Source organism: Ammospiza nelsoni, chromosome 2 (assembly GCF_027579445.1).
Source record: "Ammospiza nelsoni isolate bAmmNel1 chromosome 2, bAmmNel1.pri, whole genome shotgun sequence".
Lineage (NCBI taxonomy): Eukaryota > Metazoa > Chordata > Aves > Passeriformes > Passerellidae > Ammospiza > Ammospiza nelsoni.
This window is the reverse complement of record NC_080634.1, coordinates 44,150,577-44,169,094: the sequence shown is the minus strand read 5'-3', so window position 1 is coordinate 44,169,094 and position 18,518 is coordinate 44,150,577. Positions and strand designations below refer to the sequence as shown.

Here is an 18,518-nt window from a genome sequence, read left to right as displayed (position 1 = left end):
ATTAAGAAGCTTGGGGTTTTTTTTCATGTCAGTCAGGGAATGCCTTAGAAAGAGCAGAAGCAAACTGACAGTCCCAGTAATGTGAAAGGGCTCTAAACTGAGAGGACAACCGAACAAAATGAGATTTAATCAAGCTGGCTAAGAGAAGGCTCTGACAGAAATGCATGAATGTGTGTCTGGCACCAAAACTCCTGATGCTGTTGGCTGAGAAATATTCCACAGTTCTAAATCCATGGCAGTAGTGGCTGATAGAAGAGGTTACAAACCTCCAGAGATAGGCCAGTTCTGAGGATTAGGATACAGACAAGTCATCAGTAAGAAACTGAATCAGTTCCTGACCCTGAAATAGAAATACGGTGTGGAAGTTTGGGAGGAGTCTCTTTTATATCTGTTCTTTGTGATAGGATCAATACCTGTATATTAGTAGAATCAGTAAGACTAAATATGTAGCAAGAAGAGACTTGAAAGGAGAGACTTTAAATATTACTCATATTTCTTCTGGCAATATGCAAGGCATTTTGAAGCTTATAATGAGAAGAAAAATTTAAAAAAAAAAAAAACCAAACAAAAAAACCCCAAAAAACCAACCAAAAAAAAAAACAAAAAAAAAAACAAAAAAAAAAAAAAAAAAAAAACCAAAAAAAACCCCAAAAAACCCACAAGGAAATTCCTAGAATATTCTTCTAATGATTCCTTTCATGATTTCTATCACTCACCACTTTTATTTCCCATTACAAGTAAGATAGGTCATCAAAACCACCTACTATGTCTCTGGTCTTTACTTTCTGTGCTAGGTAGATTAAAAGAAGATGTATTATTTTCCAGACATCCTTGTCCAAACAGCTGAGCATCTGTATTTCTCTATCTGACACTAAAAAGAAGCTGGAACTCATAAGAGCCAGGATACTGATTCCTCAGTTTGAGATATATGAGAGCTGAAATTCAGTATAGGTTATAAAAAAGTTGGATTCAAAAGGGAAAGTTGCAGTATGTTCTTTACATGTGCCTAAGGGAATTAAAAGTATACCCTCTGCAAAACTTTTCATCTTCAAGAAAGTCTAGTATGGCAGAATATTTTCTTTGGACAAGTCACCCTTTAAATCTTTACAGAGCTTGTACATAGATTTACACAAGTGCTTTTGTTCTGCTAGAGACTTTGTCATTTTCCCCCCAGTTCTTCTTCAGAAACATTCTTTTCCCAAATTTTCTACCCTTTTACTCTTTGGTGAATTGGAATGAAATATATAAAGGAAGATATGGCAATTATCTGAAAAGTATTAATTAAGTCTATTCTGCTTTTAGACAGGATTCAATTTTAGAAATGTACGTTTAATTGTATCAAATTATTTTAGGCCATATATTAGAAGAACAACTAAAATTTCCAAATAGAGATGAAAGACCAAGTTTAAGGCATGAACAATAGAGGAGATAAAAATGCTTGCTTGCAGAAGTTGACCTGAAAATGGGACCAATCTTTTCTCAGCTTTCCTTCTCTCTCCCTCAAACCATCAACGAAAAATATCAGGAAAGTGAAATATAGTCTTAATTTAAATACTAATTCAAAATGATTATAAAATCCATCACATATATCAGACTGAAAACATCTATTTTGTTTTCCAAGCAAACCAAGAAAGTGCTTTGCCTTTGGCTTTTAAAAATATCTTCATAAGGTGTGTAATTCCAGTTAAAAATTAGACACTTTCAACTGTTATGTTGAGACATCAGTAATGCTGCTTCCTGCTGGATTTTAGGATTTTGTCTAATTGCACTCCAATGCTATGACAGCATCCCAACCTGACATATCATGAAACAGTGAAATCAAACTTGGGTATCCTGCACTAAGAACAAGATCCCAGGTGTTTCTCACGTCACAGACCAAAAGCCCTATTAGATCCCTCTGTCTTTCATTTAATAACTGGATGGAAATCTCTCTTTTTTTTTTTTTCAGTAACTTCTAGATAATATCCATGATAGTAATCTAACTTTGTAACTTCACATGAAGGTTATCAAAATCCTATTATTTACTAGCTATACAAAGAAATACAATTTCAAGCAAAACATCATTAAAAGAGACTGAAACATTTATCCTGATTCTTATCTTCAAGTAAAGCATTAAATTTCAGTTACAAAAGGGAAGTTTTTAATTTTTATTTTATTAAATAACAGAGGCATATGAATAACCGTTTCAAAAGGATAATGAAAAAAAAAGATCAAGGAAAAAATGATGACTTTGAATTTTTATTCAATATTTCTGAGCAAACCAGAAGAGATTTCAATAACTTCAAGAAAGAAATACAGCATATTACAAACTAGAGAAATAATCTGAATTAGCAGTTTGCTGAATAGTGCCATGTCAATTTTTACAATATCCCACAAAGATACATTGAAGTTCTATCAAGTAGAATTATTTAAATACATCTTAAAAAAATAAACAGGAATTAATAAACCATTGCTTTAAAAATATAAAAACAAGGAATCTAAATTTCTCTTTGGGTAAGTAAGAAATTAGATGTTAAAATGTCTCTTAACTTCACAAGTTGATGCAATTTCAGATTACTGATTTTTCAAAAATAAAGCAGCTCCGCATTGAATCCACTGGTCTTGGTTTCCTCCGCAAGGTACATCAATATTTGTCACCACACGGTCTCTCTCCATACTAGAGTAGACTGGTAAAGATATGCATTCCTCTGGAGAATATGGACCATATGCATCCTGTCAACAAACAAGCTCTTAGTTGTCACATAAAAAGACAACAAAGCATGAGAAAGCAATATTGTCCACTGGCATGGTATCTAAAGTTAAGATACAGTTTGGACACTGCAGCCTTGGACAAGGAAGTCTTCATTCAGGGCACTAAGGAGAAGGATTGAATGAAGCAGGGACTTCAGAAAAATTGCTGTCTCCATAACTCAAACACCAGGAAGTAAATAACAAGGGTGATCCTCTGAACTACATATGAAAATCTTCCTTCAGCTAAAACCCTCCCAAAAACACACATCAAAAGTGTCTGCCAAGCAGGCTACGGGAAGTGCAGGTCAGTTTCCTGCAGGGAGAAAGCTGCTCAGGAGCCCCTGTGCTGTGGCGTGGGGAGCAGCTCTCCTGGCAGTGCCCTGGCAGGGCCTACTGCCCCCTCCATCCCTGCAGCAAACCCTGCCCTCCTCCTGAGGCACAGCCCCTGGTGTCATCTGAGATACCTGCAACCATCATACCGCAGGGACTACAATCCAAAAATCCTCACCCCACCTGTTCCAGGCTACTTTATTGAACTGATCCTCTCTGTTGCCTACCACAAACTGCCTGATTTCCTCCTAGGGCTTTGCATGGGGCCCTGTCCATATGTGTGACCACAGAACTGAGCTCAAAGACTCCATCAAGACTTCCTACAGCACTTAATTTCAACCCATGATGTATTTAGTTACTACAAATAGATCAGGGTTTGATTCAACTGATATATATTAAGCATGTTTTCTGTCAAACTCAAAATGTCCCATCCTGTCAACAGGAAAATGTCAGATTTTCAAGAACGAAATAACAAAGAAGCAGACTTGTCAGAAAAGAATTTTAAATAAAAATGAGTGCCATTTTAACTCAAATCACATCAAATGTGAGTTAGTGATGCTCCAATATTAGAAAATAACTAAAAACAGGAAAAAGGAAACATGCAAACAATAACTGTTTCAAGTACTTTGCCTTGCATGTGAAGTATAAAAATCATTTTGCTGTTCCTTTTGAAAATCAACTTCCCCTGTCTTTTGAACAACAGTGTTTCAATCCTTGCAGAAGATTTATGTGTGGTAATATTTGTACAGAATAATTTATAACCAGGAACTCAGCTGTTCTCAGAAGGACTGTACTTAGTCCATTTATTCCTTGGTTAACACTACTGAAGAAGACAAAATGCTGGCCAGACTGAGAGTAAAATGTTAATCAGAGAATTTAAATTTTGCCAAAGCTGGGAGCCAGAAGCTGGCCAGTTTGCTTTCAAAGACCTGTTTTTACACTTTTAGGAACAAAATATCTGTTCTTGTGCCTTTCTCAATCCTGCTGATGTTTTAAGGAATCACATTATTGGAGGGTTAAAACCATTCTGTGGTAGTCTTTTTAAGTCACAAATTGTTATGTCCTTGGCTTAAGTACAATCCAAAAGTTCTCTTTGTTAGACTGCCTCATGCACAGTTCCATCCCCTTTAGTGACACCCTTCACAGCATGAGATCCATCAGTGGATTAAAAATGGAAAGGACCTTCACAGTTTAATGTGAGAATAAGAGAACAAGCTTATGAGAATAAGCATGAATATGAGAATAATCATAGTGTTAATAGCTAAAAATATTCTGTTTAGAGCACTGCAGGATTTTGAGGGGATTCTCTCAGAGAAATTCCCTAGGTTGAAGTTAAGTTTGGTTGAAAATTCAAAACATTACATTATACATATACTTTTGCTCACTAGATTTCAAAAGTTGCATTTTTGGAGAAAAGAAAACAAGTTCAAAACCTAAGAATTCTAAGATAATATGTTCAATTTTATGCACTCTTCTCCTAAGGAGAGATAATTAAATTAAGGGAAATGAATGATATCCAATTCTGCTTTGGTTTCTGAGCACAGTATTTGATTATAGTCAATTTTTACAGTGATTGTAAAACAACTCAAGGGTAGACCAATTCAGAAAAACTCTCCTTAGAGACACTTTGTATTTAAAAAGTGGGCAGTTGACAGGTTATGGCCTGTGTTTTATAAGAACTAGATTTTTTTCCCAACACAAAGATGCCAGTTGCTATTCATTTCAAATATAAGTATATTTGACAAAGTTTATTTCATTGATTATTGAAGTATCTAATTTTTTAATTTTACAGATAAAGCTCTCCGCTGATTTCACATATAACTTTTGGATCCTACCTTTGGAGTTTAAAAAAAAATAGTCTTATTAAGAAAAGTACTAAAAAATCTGTTTTATTTCAAACACAAGATGAACATCTTTCAGAACAATGGGAGGACTAAGAATTCTCATTTAAAATGTGTTTCCATTTGGTGATACCATGGAAAACCACACATATTACCATCCTCCACATCCACCACTGAGCCAATATATTAGAATGTCTGGCAATTCTGTATTTATCCCATGCACCACCTCTCAAGTAAATTAGGAATCTGTTTATTAAGGTGAAAAAACCAAAACCTGTAAATACCAAAAAACTGAGAAATCCTTCACTGGTCAACTTAGTAAGAGCTTTTGTGATGTTTTCATTTTTTGTCCTTTTTTAAAATTTTCAGTATTTTCTTTCTTAATCAAGCTGGGAGCAATGGTGCAGATGGTGGCTAGCATTTACTTCTGTGTTCAAGGTCTAAATCTGTTGACCTTTATACTTCTAATGCTGTACTATGATACAATGCTATATTTCCCCTGATGGAAATAACAATGAGAGAAAAAGTAAGTTGGGATACAGCAGTGTGTTAGCAATGGAGCTCCTTGTGCATTATCTGTCACAATACACAAAGGCCATCATGGAGGTCTAGTCTGTTTCTAGAGTCACACTGGGCAGACTCATCCCAGATATCTTCTGATGGGATGGGCTTCCTAAATGTAAGTGAGACGAATTCCATAATAAGCAATTTTTTGTTAAAAGACACACCCTAGAATATATTCTATGTGACTTTATGAGTTATTTATCAGCAATTGCTATGCCAATTGGAAGGCAGAAGCAGTAACAGGTTTTACTGTTGGATTACTTTCTTTCATCTTAAAATCTGCAAGCAGTGACTTTTTTAAAATTAGTTTAAGTAGGAGAAAGGCTTTCTTTGCTTACAGCTCACATCATATTCTCTCTTTTTTATTGCCACTGCATTTTACTTTAATATTTAAAATGCAAAGAAAATATATTCTAGGAATGAACTCCCAAACATATGTATATATTTACTAAATAAGGTTTGTAAAACATGCCAATGTTTTTAAAACACAAAGAAACTAAGGTATGACTGAAATAAAACCCTTGAGTTCATCTAAGCAATATAAGCTAAGGAATATACACAAAATAACAATAAGTTTCAGTTTTAAATAATGTAACTGCTTTTCCTAGTAAAGACTGTGATTTTTATTTTGAAATGAAAGGAAAACAGGTCAGCAACATCATACTGAAAAGCTACTACACAGAAAAAATAAAATTATGGGTCTTGAAAGTTTAGGGCTTTTAATAATTTAGTACCTGTGGAATCCAGGCCATGTAACAAGGGAGAACAGATGACACACTGGGAGAATCATGCAGATTTTCTGAAAGTCGATTTCCATCGAAACGACAACCTTCCAGTTGTAAGCCACTGATCTGCCATGGAAATATAAAATATTCAAACATAAATAACAGAATTAAAATGTCAATAATGATTACACTGTGCTTTAATAAATGATGAACCTTTTTACTGTGAGCAAATTTTTAAATGACAGGAAATTAATTACTGTTATGTTCTTTGTGAGAATAGGAAACATGATTTAAAAGCAAGATCTGGACCACACTTCACTGTGAACTTCCTCTGATTTGGATTCACATTCTTTGAAATGCCAGAGAAAAATACCTGTAAATGTCATTAATTATGAAACTGCAGTTGCCTGGCATTTGATTAATGGAATTATGATAGCAACAGCCAAGTTCACAACCATTACAATGTCAAGAAGAAGAGAAGAACAATCACTGCAATAAGCATGACTTCCTGCTTGGAAGTCTGAGCTCAGCTTTCAAAGAATGGAATGTGCAACTACACAGCTTCAGCAGAGGCAAACAAAATACACTGAAATAATATGAGAGAAAATTTTATTTAACAAACTCAAAACTTCTTAGACAAGCATTTTGTTGTTTGGCAAAAAATTAAATAAGAACCACAGGTGCTCCTTAAGTAACTATGCAATGCTTTATTTGCAACATCTTTCAAGTGTTTTCTTTTAATTAAGTAATTTCAGCCTCTGAATTTAAGGTTCTATTTTTTCTTCTCTGGAGTCTTCCATAAGTTGGTGACCTCTATTCTAGATTCCTTAAAAATTAATTCCAATATTTGCTGATAGCTTTATATTCCTCAGTACAAATACTACTAGATTGCAAATAATAATATTAACATTAACATCAACAACAACAACAACAACAACAATAATAATAATAATAATAAAAAAATTATTTTTTTTTGGCCTGCTGAAGTGACAACTTCCATTTTAACAGTAATAAAACTTAATTCAATAATAACTTTTATGCAGCTTTTCAAAAGGCTAACTATCCAGCTGCAGCAGATATGTAACAGAAGCTACAATCTGAAAATCATCAGCCTGTTACACTATCGTACTAAAGCCTGAATTAAATTTATCATACTGAGGTTTGCTTTCACCAAATGCATGGTTCATAAAGAAGTGCTGGAATTAGGAAATACAATGTTGCTGGAAATTGGAGGAGTGATCACATAAGGAAAATGGAGAAAAATGTAATTTTCCAATATATTTTCCCTTGCAAGAAATTTTGAAACATCTATCAGATTGCATAAAGGAGTTAAAGTATGATGTTACAATGAAGATTAGTATCATAGATGAAATGGATATAATTTCCTTAGGTAATTTTAGTATTTTAAAATTATGTATTTCACACCAAAAGATGGAATAAAGCAGTAACACAATGTGAGTTACTGTCATGACTGAAAAGCAATGCTTTCCTCCCCAGTGTTAGGGGTTTTCAATTAATAGTATATTAAGTGTAAACTAGCTAAGATTACATTTTGCATATTTAATCTCTAATTATTCTTTTGATTGTAGACAGGCATTACACTCTTCAAGAATTTGCTTCTTTAAACTCATATTTCTCTTTTATTCTCCCAGCTGAGCTGGAGAATCTTCCTTACAATGTGCAAGATGCAGATGTAAAAATTTTAATATGAAAAAAAAAATATTATAAAACACGGCTTTTAAAAAAGACACAGAACAAAGCTGTGGTTCTCCTTGGACAGACAGTGACCAGAGAAGTGACAATGCTCTTTAGAGCAATCTGTGCTTCATATAGACTAGGACTAACAGCAAAACCACCAAAACTGTGGGTAACCTGAACCAAAACAATCCCAGATGGAAAGTTCAGAGTAGACTTTTTGTCTAACTTTCACACAAATTTTAGAAAGATTCATCTCCTATGTTATTCTTTCTGTCCTTCTTGCTTTCTGCAGGGAATATTTTTAGGGATCATAGTTTAATAAATAACTGGCTAAGTTATTGCACAAAGATTGGTCTGATAAAGCGATTTCGAAGTTCATTGCCAGGGTGTTCAAAGGTCTGGCCATCCTGAACATCTCTGAAAGAAATTTCTATAGAAGTGGGTTACCTATTGAAAAAACTTTTTACTGCACTTTTCTTCTTTGGTATTTGCAGTCCCTTTGACACTACAGTTGTGGAAAATACCATTTGATCTCCTGGAAAACTTCTCCTGGAAACCAATGCTAGAAACTCCTTTGAAGATTAGGACCCAATTTCTACTTTCATTCAACATTAAAAGACATTAAGAAAAAAACCCTAGCAATACTAGAACAATGTACTTTCCATACCATTTGACTGAGTACACCAATATGCTTTCATTTCTATAATACACATTATAGAGAAATTACAAGTACTATGATAGACTTGAATTTCACAGCATCTGTAATATAATCATAGTATCTTTGAAACTCACCAGAGAGTAATGGCAGAATTGACCATAAATTTTAATTCTTACAAAGAATATGGCAGTTCACAGCTATCAGTACTAGTTTAGATTCAAAAAACTTATTTTTACACATTACAGACTATGTTTCTTTAAAATACCTTAGTAGAAAGTGGGCTGATACCATGGTCCAAAGCACATCTGTTTCCAAATTTCAAATTCTCTGCAACAGATCTTCCCTTACTAATTAATGCCATAATTTTCCATGACATGATCCAAACTGCAGCAGACTTTGGGAAGCCATATTTTCACTTCATTACCTCTACAGGCCTCCATCATTAATTTATTGACATTTTGGGATGGAGGTATACTGTAAAAAAAGACCTCTCAGCATGCCTTATAATAATATATCTGTCAGTTGCTAAGAGTATAGTTTTGATCTTAATACTCATATTGTGGATTTGAGACTCTCGGTAATTTTTTTTTTTTTTACTGTGTATATTAAGTCCTACCCAATAAGTTTCTTACCATGTTTCTTCCTTTCTTTCACTCTTTTCTACAATACAGAAAATGGAATTGCAAAAGGAATGACTACCTGCTGTTGTGCAACAGCACAATCAGTGCACAAAGCAAACAGAAGAGATGTATTTGCATATCAATATGTAATTTTAGTGCAATAACCATACATTTTCAGTACCTTTTGTTAAAGAAACGTGGAGTGACATTAAAGAAGATGTAATTTCATACAGATTGATTCTAAATCAAATATTCATCACATCCTACTAGAGGAGATCCACTCCACATCATACATTTAAACCATCACCTGAATTAACACTGATAATTTAGCATCTCGTTTGATAATTCATATAAGACTAAGGTGTGTTCTTGGCCTGATTTTTCCTCTGCCTACTTTGCAGTTTCACTGACAGTTCTAGAACTGCACACTTCTAACTTACAGATGATCATGGGGTAAATTATTTGTATTTTTATGCATAGTAAGATCAACCATCTACAATTGCTGAAGCTTGATGCCATTTTTTAAAATCACAGCAAGACCAAGAAAGCATTTTCATCATACAGATTACAAGGAGATCTCCTTGTTCTTTCCTTGTCATAGAATAAATTCTAAGTCATCAAAACCTTTTAAAATAAAAAGTAAGAAAAAAATCTTGAAGAACATGTCTTCAAAGCCTGACAGTTTTCCTAAGAAAGTTATATAGAGTATGTGTGACTATCAGGTTTAAATTCACCTGTATTCCTACTTGTACTTCCTTCAACAGAGACATTCTATTAGGTTTTTAAATATTTGTTGATTCAGAGACTTGAGCACAACTCTCCCAGAGCCTGAAAGAGAGTCCCTCAACTCTGTGAGTACAAAATCAAGTCTCTCAGTGGAGTTAGTTACATGAAGTGAAATAATACCATTTGCATCAATTGAGACTGATAAACCTCAGAATAGCCTATACCATGGTCTGGTTCCTGCAGGGGAGTCTGGTAAGCTACAATTTCTTATTTAGGTGGGATAAAACAAGTCCCAGATATCTCACCACAGGATGTGTTCCAGGACTTAGTATTTTTGCTGATGGAATTCTCTTTCTTTGAGTTCCCACTCAGAATAGGTTCCCATTCAACAAAGTTAGCCTGAATTCTTGAAACTGCTGATACAACATTTACTTTACCAGTATTAAAATTCATAGTGCTCTGGTGAACCAACCTAAATGTACAATCCAGAGGATCCTTATCAAAAAAAATACATTTCAGAAAATTACTTTTCTGAATCAATAACAGTTTTATGCCCTAGTTATAGTCCCTCTTGTATGTAGCTTTACTAATGGGGAAGTCTCCTCTCAGTTCTCCATGAACATGAGGAAGGACTTATGGTAGGGAAATCTAAATATTCAGCATTGCAAAGGGTTCCAAAGCCTTTCCATTCATCAAAAAGGAACAGTGAAAATACTAGTGATTTCTTACTAACAGAGAATCAATGAGTATTTCTCTTACAGAGGAAAAGATAATATTCAAACCAAGTGAAGAAACTTGACAGGATTCTTATGTTTTGCTAAAAATAACCAATCACCTCACTGCTTCTTCTATTCTCAGGGCAGATGATTTCTCCTTAAACAAAATTCTCTTTTGATTTTAAATCCCTCTTAGAACATGACACATTCTTGTAAAGCAATAGATCATATACATTCACCTTTTGCCTACACACGATATAGACTGCCAACAGTGTACTTTAACTAGCATTGCCAAAAATTTATCCCATAAATTCTCAGACAGTAAAACATTTTAAACTTCAGTCAGAAGTTTAATATAAACTGGAGTACTGTAACAAAACTCTTTCCTCTCATTCTTTATTTGCCAAGCAGCTCTTTCAATCTGGCAACTGTAAAACACTGTGATATTTTTTAATATATGAATACACTGAGTTAATGTTGTTTAGGAGCTGAGGTACTTGACATTGACTTCTGATATTTTTCAGAAATGTTAACATGGTTTTGAAGAACTTCAAGCTCCTACAGTCTGCAACTGATAGCTAGGCTACTAGAATGACTGGTCTGAGAAGTGAAACTCAGTTTTGACTTACTGCTATGGCCTTAGAAGCCTTGGCTGAATCTGTAACCTCAGACCATGTGATTTGCAGATATATTTGTCATATAACAGATTTATACCAAGTCCTAAAAGTTCCCTGGTTTATTTATCTCCAACTTCTACAGACCTGTCTTCTCATGCTTCTTATGAAATGAAGCAGGCAAGCATTACTCTTACTTAAATATCAAGACTGAAGGATTTGTAAAATTACATTCTCTAGGTCCAACAGGAATTATTTCAACAAAGTTCAAAAGACTGCACTGTATTTAGGGCAGATTGGATGATTACAGTTATGTTTACTGGCTTTACAATATATTAAACTTTTAGGAGTATGAAATCTTACATATTCTGTATTAATAATTTTTGACAGTGTCAGAAGCCAGCTCAGAACCCTAAAATCTCCCCCACCCTTGTTTCTGTCTGCATTACTAGACTAGAGAAGGTCCCCTGCCACTTGCTCTCTCTCTCCTCATGCAGCAATCTCTGCTTCTGCTGCAGGGACCCCACAGCTGCTGCTGAGTTGTTGCACGGGGCACAAGTGTCTCTGTGGGGATGTGGTTTTAAGGGCCGTGCTCCATGCTGACCCAGAATGTGGAGCTGTGCAGCATTATTTTGGGATCAGCATATCTGTAAGAAGACACAGCAGAGAAAACTTATTTTGTCAATTCCCTACAAAATTAAGTATAAAAAAGGTGCACAGAGACCTTTGCTGACCAAAGTGGTAGTTTTACCTGGAATTAAGAAGTTAGTTAGTTAGAAGTTAGAAGCTAGTTAAGAAGCTAAATTAAATCATTTGAGGATTCATCTCTACTTTGCTGTCAAAGCAACCAGTGGTGGCTTTGTGGCTGCTGGCTGGGCTTAACTAACATTTAAAAATTCTTGGGTTTTTATCATATCAAAAAGTAGTCATCTTATGGTTTACTCTGGTTTATCTCCTTAGTAGTCTGCTTCCAGTGATTAAAGAAATTCTAACACATAGTCTTAGACTTATAGATTTACATTTTTATTTCCTCTGGCTACCAGCCACTCATCTATCTGGACAAGACCAAAATTCTAACTCATAAAAATTGCAGCTTCAATTTTCATCTAAGAGGTGGTTGAAGAGAATGGTGCAATAAGCTTAATTTTAAAATGAGAACAGTGACCAGGGAGAAGACAAAAGATAACTGCTTTTATTTTCGGTTTTCTGTGGAATTTTGCACTGTCATTTTAGTAGCTGTACACGATTTACCAGTCTTTTTACCTCTGGTAGACCAATTATTTATAGCTCAGTTTTCTAGGAAGTTTATGGGCAGATGACTTAGGTTATACTGATAAAACATCCTCATAAAATAGTAGTACAACATCCTAGTAAAATACCTTAACTTGGAGTTTGCCTTCCTGTATTCGCCCTTTCCATGAAGCTGTAAATTTGAGACTGTCCACCGAACACCTCATTACTCTGCAATGGAAACACACATACAGTAAATCTTACAGACGTGTAACAACAGGATAGCAAACAAAAAACCAAACTCAATGTATTTTCAATGTGTACCATATGATACTAAGTCTTACTTTGAAGAAAAATACATCTCTAACTGAAAAAAAAAAAAAATCTAAGCATTTAAACAGGTAACCGCTACTTTACTTCAAGGCAAGAAATAAAAAAAAAATGACTGATGACAGCAATTGACATAACTTTTTGGCTCTGTGTCCTCAAAATGAAATAACCATCCTCACACATAAGGAACAATGGCACATTAGCACAAATAGGCACATTATTTTTCCCTCACCTTGCAGTCTCCTGGCGTAAGGCATTGAGAAATGTGTCTGGATGAAACAGCTCAGAAAGGTCAAGGGTGTCTGACAACAGTTTCTGTTTCTCTGCTTTGTCTACCCAATTCTAAAAGAGAGAATAAAAAACAAAACAAAAAAAAAAAAAAAAAAAAAAAAGAAAAAAAGAAAAGAGATCCAGAAATAATTGAAATTATTATTTGATTTTTCTACATTTTGAGTTAATGTGGGTATGTCAATTATTATAATTAATTAAAAATGCTTGTGTAAACATACTGTAACCTCAAAGCTTAATTTCTATTATTTCACACTGGTAAAAAAGAAATGAATGCCCTCTTAAAAGATAAAGAAAATGAGCAGTTTATATGTAACATGACTCACCCATTCTAAATAAACTCATGTTTCATTCTTTGTTCATTGCAGCTTACTTTCCACAGTGAAATGTTATCATTGTATGATGAAAATTATAATTTCAACAATTTTATCATTGTTGAAACCCTATTTCACCTTTACTTATTGGGGTGTTTATGTTTTCCATCAAAATAGCTGCCATTCCTGTGTTTGCTTTAATAAGTTCAGGAAAATAACTGCATTCCTTTTAGGTACACTTTAAGATCATTTTTCCATATAAATAGCACATTGTATTGAAGAAACACTTGATTTTCAATCTGCAGTAACAGTTTCTATAACTACTTGCCAACAGGTTTTTTAAATATTCCTTACTACTAGGTTAATGCTGCCATTTTTAGTATATTAGTTGGAGACATGAATTCACAGAATTGATTATAAGATAAAAACTAGACTCTACTATACGTGGCAATAAATGAATCTAATAAAGGTGGGGGGAATAACTGTCCTCAATTATCCTTACAGAGCACATGCCTCAACCTTCTTCCACTCTTCTTACAGGCAGCTGGGAAGCCTGTTAGGAGCAGCAAGCTTGGAATTTCTCACCAATGCAACATCTTGCATGCCAGCATGGGAAAAGAGACACACATTGCACCTCGCCATCTTTATAAACCATGCCATCTTTATAATCCTAAGAAATGCAATCTTAGTTTGGTTCTCAAGACATTAACAATCTCAGGCAAAGAATTTGCTCTCTTCAGACAAGACATTTAGGAACCTGACTGGTTATACAACAGTTTACACTCAAAATCCTCTTCTGAAACGCTTACAATGTATCTCTTTGGTACAATTTATTTATATGATATAGTCACAGTCCTTACAATGGCACTGCAGTATGAACCTGAGGTCACTGTATAACCCACCCTACAAGTAAGTTCTTCACAGATATGTCTTCAAGGCCAGGTTGGATGGGGGTCTGAGCAACCTGGCCTAGTGGAAGGTGTCCCTGCCCATGGCAGGGGGATGGAACCAGATGATATTTAAGGTACCTTCCAACCCAAACCATTCTGTGATTCTGCAAATACTAAGATAGAAACTAATCAGAGAATAAGATTCCACATGCTGTCACATGAAATATAATATCAAAACAGAACAGAGAAAGACAAGCCCCACTCCTTTCTAGATACCAGCTCCCAGGAAATGATAAAATTGCTGCAGTCACTGAATAAAAAAATCTGGGAAGTTACACTCTCATCACACAATGTACCTGCCAAGAATCTATATCATGTTTAAAAATTACTTTTTTGTATTGTTTGAACTGCTGACAGATGAATAATTCCATAGAAGCACTTTGGAAGTGACAAAATCATCGAAAATGCAAGTAGATAACAGTAAGTTTTATTTTATTTTGGCAGTGTGTCACATATCTCCATAATGTTTCCACCATGTTAAAGCCTTTAATCAGTTTTGGTTTTTTTTATATGCCACATCACTGACTATAAGCCCTCAACCCAAATGATTATGAATCAGTTCAGAGATTTCTGCTTTCCATTTTCATTAGGTAAATGTACACAGTTAATGACTCTTATCTGCATGATTCCTTTAATGACTTTATATAACTTTATGAAACTTATGACTTCAATTTCTTTTATCATATCAGTAAATGTATTCTGATTAGGAGAGGTTTTGTAAATTGTTTTGTGTAATAAAAGTAGACATCACTTCAACTTGTAATTAATATAAACATTATATTGCTGTTATCAAATACATTTTTAATGTAACTACTAAAGAGAAACACTGTCAGGAACACAGATGTTTCTATCCCACCCAATTAAAAGACCAGTATGGGTAATATTAATTCTGAATTCATATAACTAATAGTACTAGGATGTACACAATAACAAAAACTTTCATTAGACCACAAAAGCAGAATTTTAATGTCTTGTACTGCTTGGTATAAACCTGAATATGCAGCTCATTTACATCCATTTAAATAAATAATTTTAGATGCAATCAAATGTATTTTACAACCCAATTGTAAAAAATATCGTTATGTTTATTTCAGTCCTATAAGATCACATGACAGCCTATTAGGGAAATGCTACAGTCTCAAGAGACAACACCAATCTATTAACAGATCATTTGTCACTGGTAGTGCCACTGCCATAGGGCTGGAAGAGATCAGGTGTTGACGGGAAGGAAATTTAAGCTAAGCTGTAGAAAGACTGAAGTGATGTTTCTTGAAAGGGAGAAATCCCTCACCCATCCCAAATCTGATAGAAACATGTATTTGTCAAAGTGATGAAAAGTTGTTTGACTTCTTATTCATCTTGGATGGCCATGCAGCATTTCAGTCTGAAGGGCTTTCTTCCATCACCAACTCTTATATAACCAACAATGTGGTCTACAGTCCGAATATCCTAACTCTGAAAATAAGTTTATTCCAAAATGTAAGAAAAAAACCATCATCCACTCTTCTTTGCAACTGTTTATTTTTAAAAATCATTATTTCAATATTTTCTGAATATTTCTCATTACAATTACACTAGGAATTTAACTGTCTGTGATAGATTAATTTAGAAAATTATTACTATTAGAAATATAATATCAAAACTTATCAGCAATAGCCAAAATGCTTGCAAAGAATTCCTAGGAGGGTATTTCAAAACTTCCATTAATGTGGGGTTCTGTTTGCTATAATAAAAACATTTTATTTTCTTTTTTTTCCCCTTACAAAAACAAATCTATTAGCATGGTCTCAGGTAATTCAAATAATATTTTTTCATGCATCTTAACATTCAATAAACATCTATTCCACTTTCAGAGAGAAGTCTTCCTTATCATCAATAATCCCAAAGCAAACTGAGTGCCTCACTGAACAGTGGAAGAATAAGGAGGCTGCCAGATTTTCACATTATTATTTATACAGCTTTAGGAACACAGAACTCCTCTAAAATGAAGCAAATACTCTTCCTTCACCAGTTTTAATTAATTCCAAATGTATATTATTCTACTGCATTTTTCTATTTCTGTGGTCCCCAAAGAGAACTTATACTGAAAAAGAAAATCCTATAAATCACCACAGAGGTGATTTCATTTTTGTGCCTAAATGGAAAATTGTATTCAGTGTTACACACATAAGCACAGCCAGGAACCATACAGTATAATTCTGTTTTTCTACAAGTTTTAGAAGTTTTCCACATTACTAGGGAAAAATATGCAGAACTTTGGCTAAGTCTGGCAGTAAATGATGGTGAGTAGCACTGCTAGGGGAGTCAGTACTCAATTAACTGGAGTTTAGACTGAGCCAAGGTCAAACAAGCAGTTATGCTACAATCCCATTTTCCTCACAGTGCAGCAGCTGTTCTACAGGTGTGCTCCAAAGTGCAGGCATTCAATGATAAACACCAGCAGGAATGACAGTATTACAGCTCAAAGAAATGAAACAGAAGGATTTTTGTAGGCACTGAGCCCAGAGGGGGTAATGCCTAGGGTTCTGAGGAACAACAGGTATACAACAATTCGCTCCCTTGTGGTAATTCTTTGTATGTGAAATCCTTCAGCCTTTATTCTTGAGGGAGCTATCCTTCATTAAATGAATGTGTGAATATTGCAGTATTTCAGATATATGATAAGGTGTTGGCCCATACTTACAAATGATAAGTAACAGAGTAATTTAATTTGGAGTTTATGTTTGATTTTTTTTTCCTTTTTCTCTTCTTCCTTTCCTTTCCTTTCCTTTCCTTTCCTTTCCTTTCCTTTCCTTTCCTTTCCTTTCCTTTCCTTTCCTTTCCTTTCCTTTCCTTTCCTTTCCTTTCCTTTCCTTTCCTTTCCTTTCCTTTCCTTTCCTTTCCTTTCCTTTCCTTTCCTTTCCCTTTCCCTTTCCCTTTCCCTTTCCCTTTCCCTTTCCCTTTCCCTTTCCCTTTCCCTTTCCTTTCCTTTCACCACTGACTACTGCTTTAAACCAAATACTATTAAAGCTTTATTTCAGTTTTCCACACCTCAGAGCCCCCCTGTTTGTTGAGGAAGTCTGAGCAATAACAGCACAGTGTTACAGCATGAATGTTCTCGGTCCCTCAGCATCAGCATGCTGGCTAACCATGTGCTAGAAGCAGATACACAGTAAGGCACAGGTGACAGAAACATAAGCAGATGTGATCTCATTATGGTTACTATATTAGCTCATCGTTTATCAAAACAGAAACTTCCCCTGAATTTCTGTTTCCGACATTTAATATGGATACCAGAATGATGCATAGGAACTGCAACAACATTCCTACAAGTTCATGACTGACATATGCCAAAAATATCTACTTCCAGATATTTCCTGTATGACCACTAAACACAGAATCCAGTTAAGCAATACTCCTATGCTTCATGCCTTCTAGTCTCTTTTCCCAAGTACATCAGTCACCAAGCACTAGATTGTATTTGCAGTTATACAGCAAGTGTATAACTGGGTAAGGAAGCCTAAGAACTGGAACTATTCCTTGGTGAAATCAACTCTCCATCTCCAAAAATAAGTTGCAGAGGACAGAAAACAGTGGCATACAATATTCTGGTGTAGATAACAGACTAGACTGTCTACAATAATACCTGGACAAAGTCAGGACTACCTCAGATATAAATCCTTTACAGAGCTCTGGAGCAGGGATGCTGAAATCTATACTGTGATGGTGCTGGTGTGACTAAACAGGGATAGAGAATACTCAATATATTGGCCACTGGTAATGATGGGATGCACTGCAGTAATTTGTTTTATAGTACCAGCTCAAAGGCTACATTATAATGAAGAGAGCCAACAGAGAACTGCTTACTTTGCCATGGCTCATTTTCCCTGGTAACACTCCATGAAATACAGATTTTCCATTAGCATCTCCCTCACAGTCCTTGTTCCTTTACTGAAACAATGACCCCTTGAATAGCAGTAACCAGTCTCTTTCCATTTTTTTCATTCTCGTTTACCAGTCATTTATTTTTTGTTAACATCCTCTCTTAAGGCTGTCAAAATACAGAGAAACTATCTCACCCATGCCGGTGTCACAGAACTCTACTATATTAGCAACTATTGAGGCTTAACTAACTCTCAGACAAGTAAAAATGTTAATCAAACAGACTAAAGCAATCTAATCAGAAATTGCTTAACTCTGTGGGG

At 34.8% G+C, this 18,518-nt stretch overlaps 1 protein-coding gene across 1 annotated transcript in view; it reads right to left on the bottom strand.

The window, feature by feature from the left end:
- Positions 1-2,243: 2,243 nt before the first annotated feature.
- The window catches only part of DYNC2H1 (dynein cytoplasmic 2 heavy chain 1), a 143,236-nt gene continuing 126,961 nt past the window's right edge, over positions 2,244-18,518 (bottom strand). Inside the window, exons 86-89 of the mRNA XM_059493367.1 lie at positions 13,015-13,124; positions 12,602-12,683; positions 6,200-6,316; positions 2,244-2,712 (exon numbers count right to left, since the gene is read on the bottom strand). Of these exons, the coding sequence (XP_059349350.1) occupies positions 2,554-2,712; positions 6,200-6,316; positions 12,602-12,683; positions 13,015-13,124 (468 nt within the window). The 3' untranslated portion in view covers positions 2,244-2,553. The remainder of the gene's footprint in view (positions 2,713-6,199; positions 6,317-12,601; positions 12,684-13,014; positions 13,125-18,518) is intronic.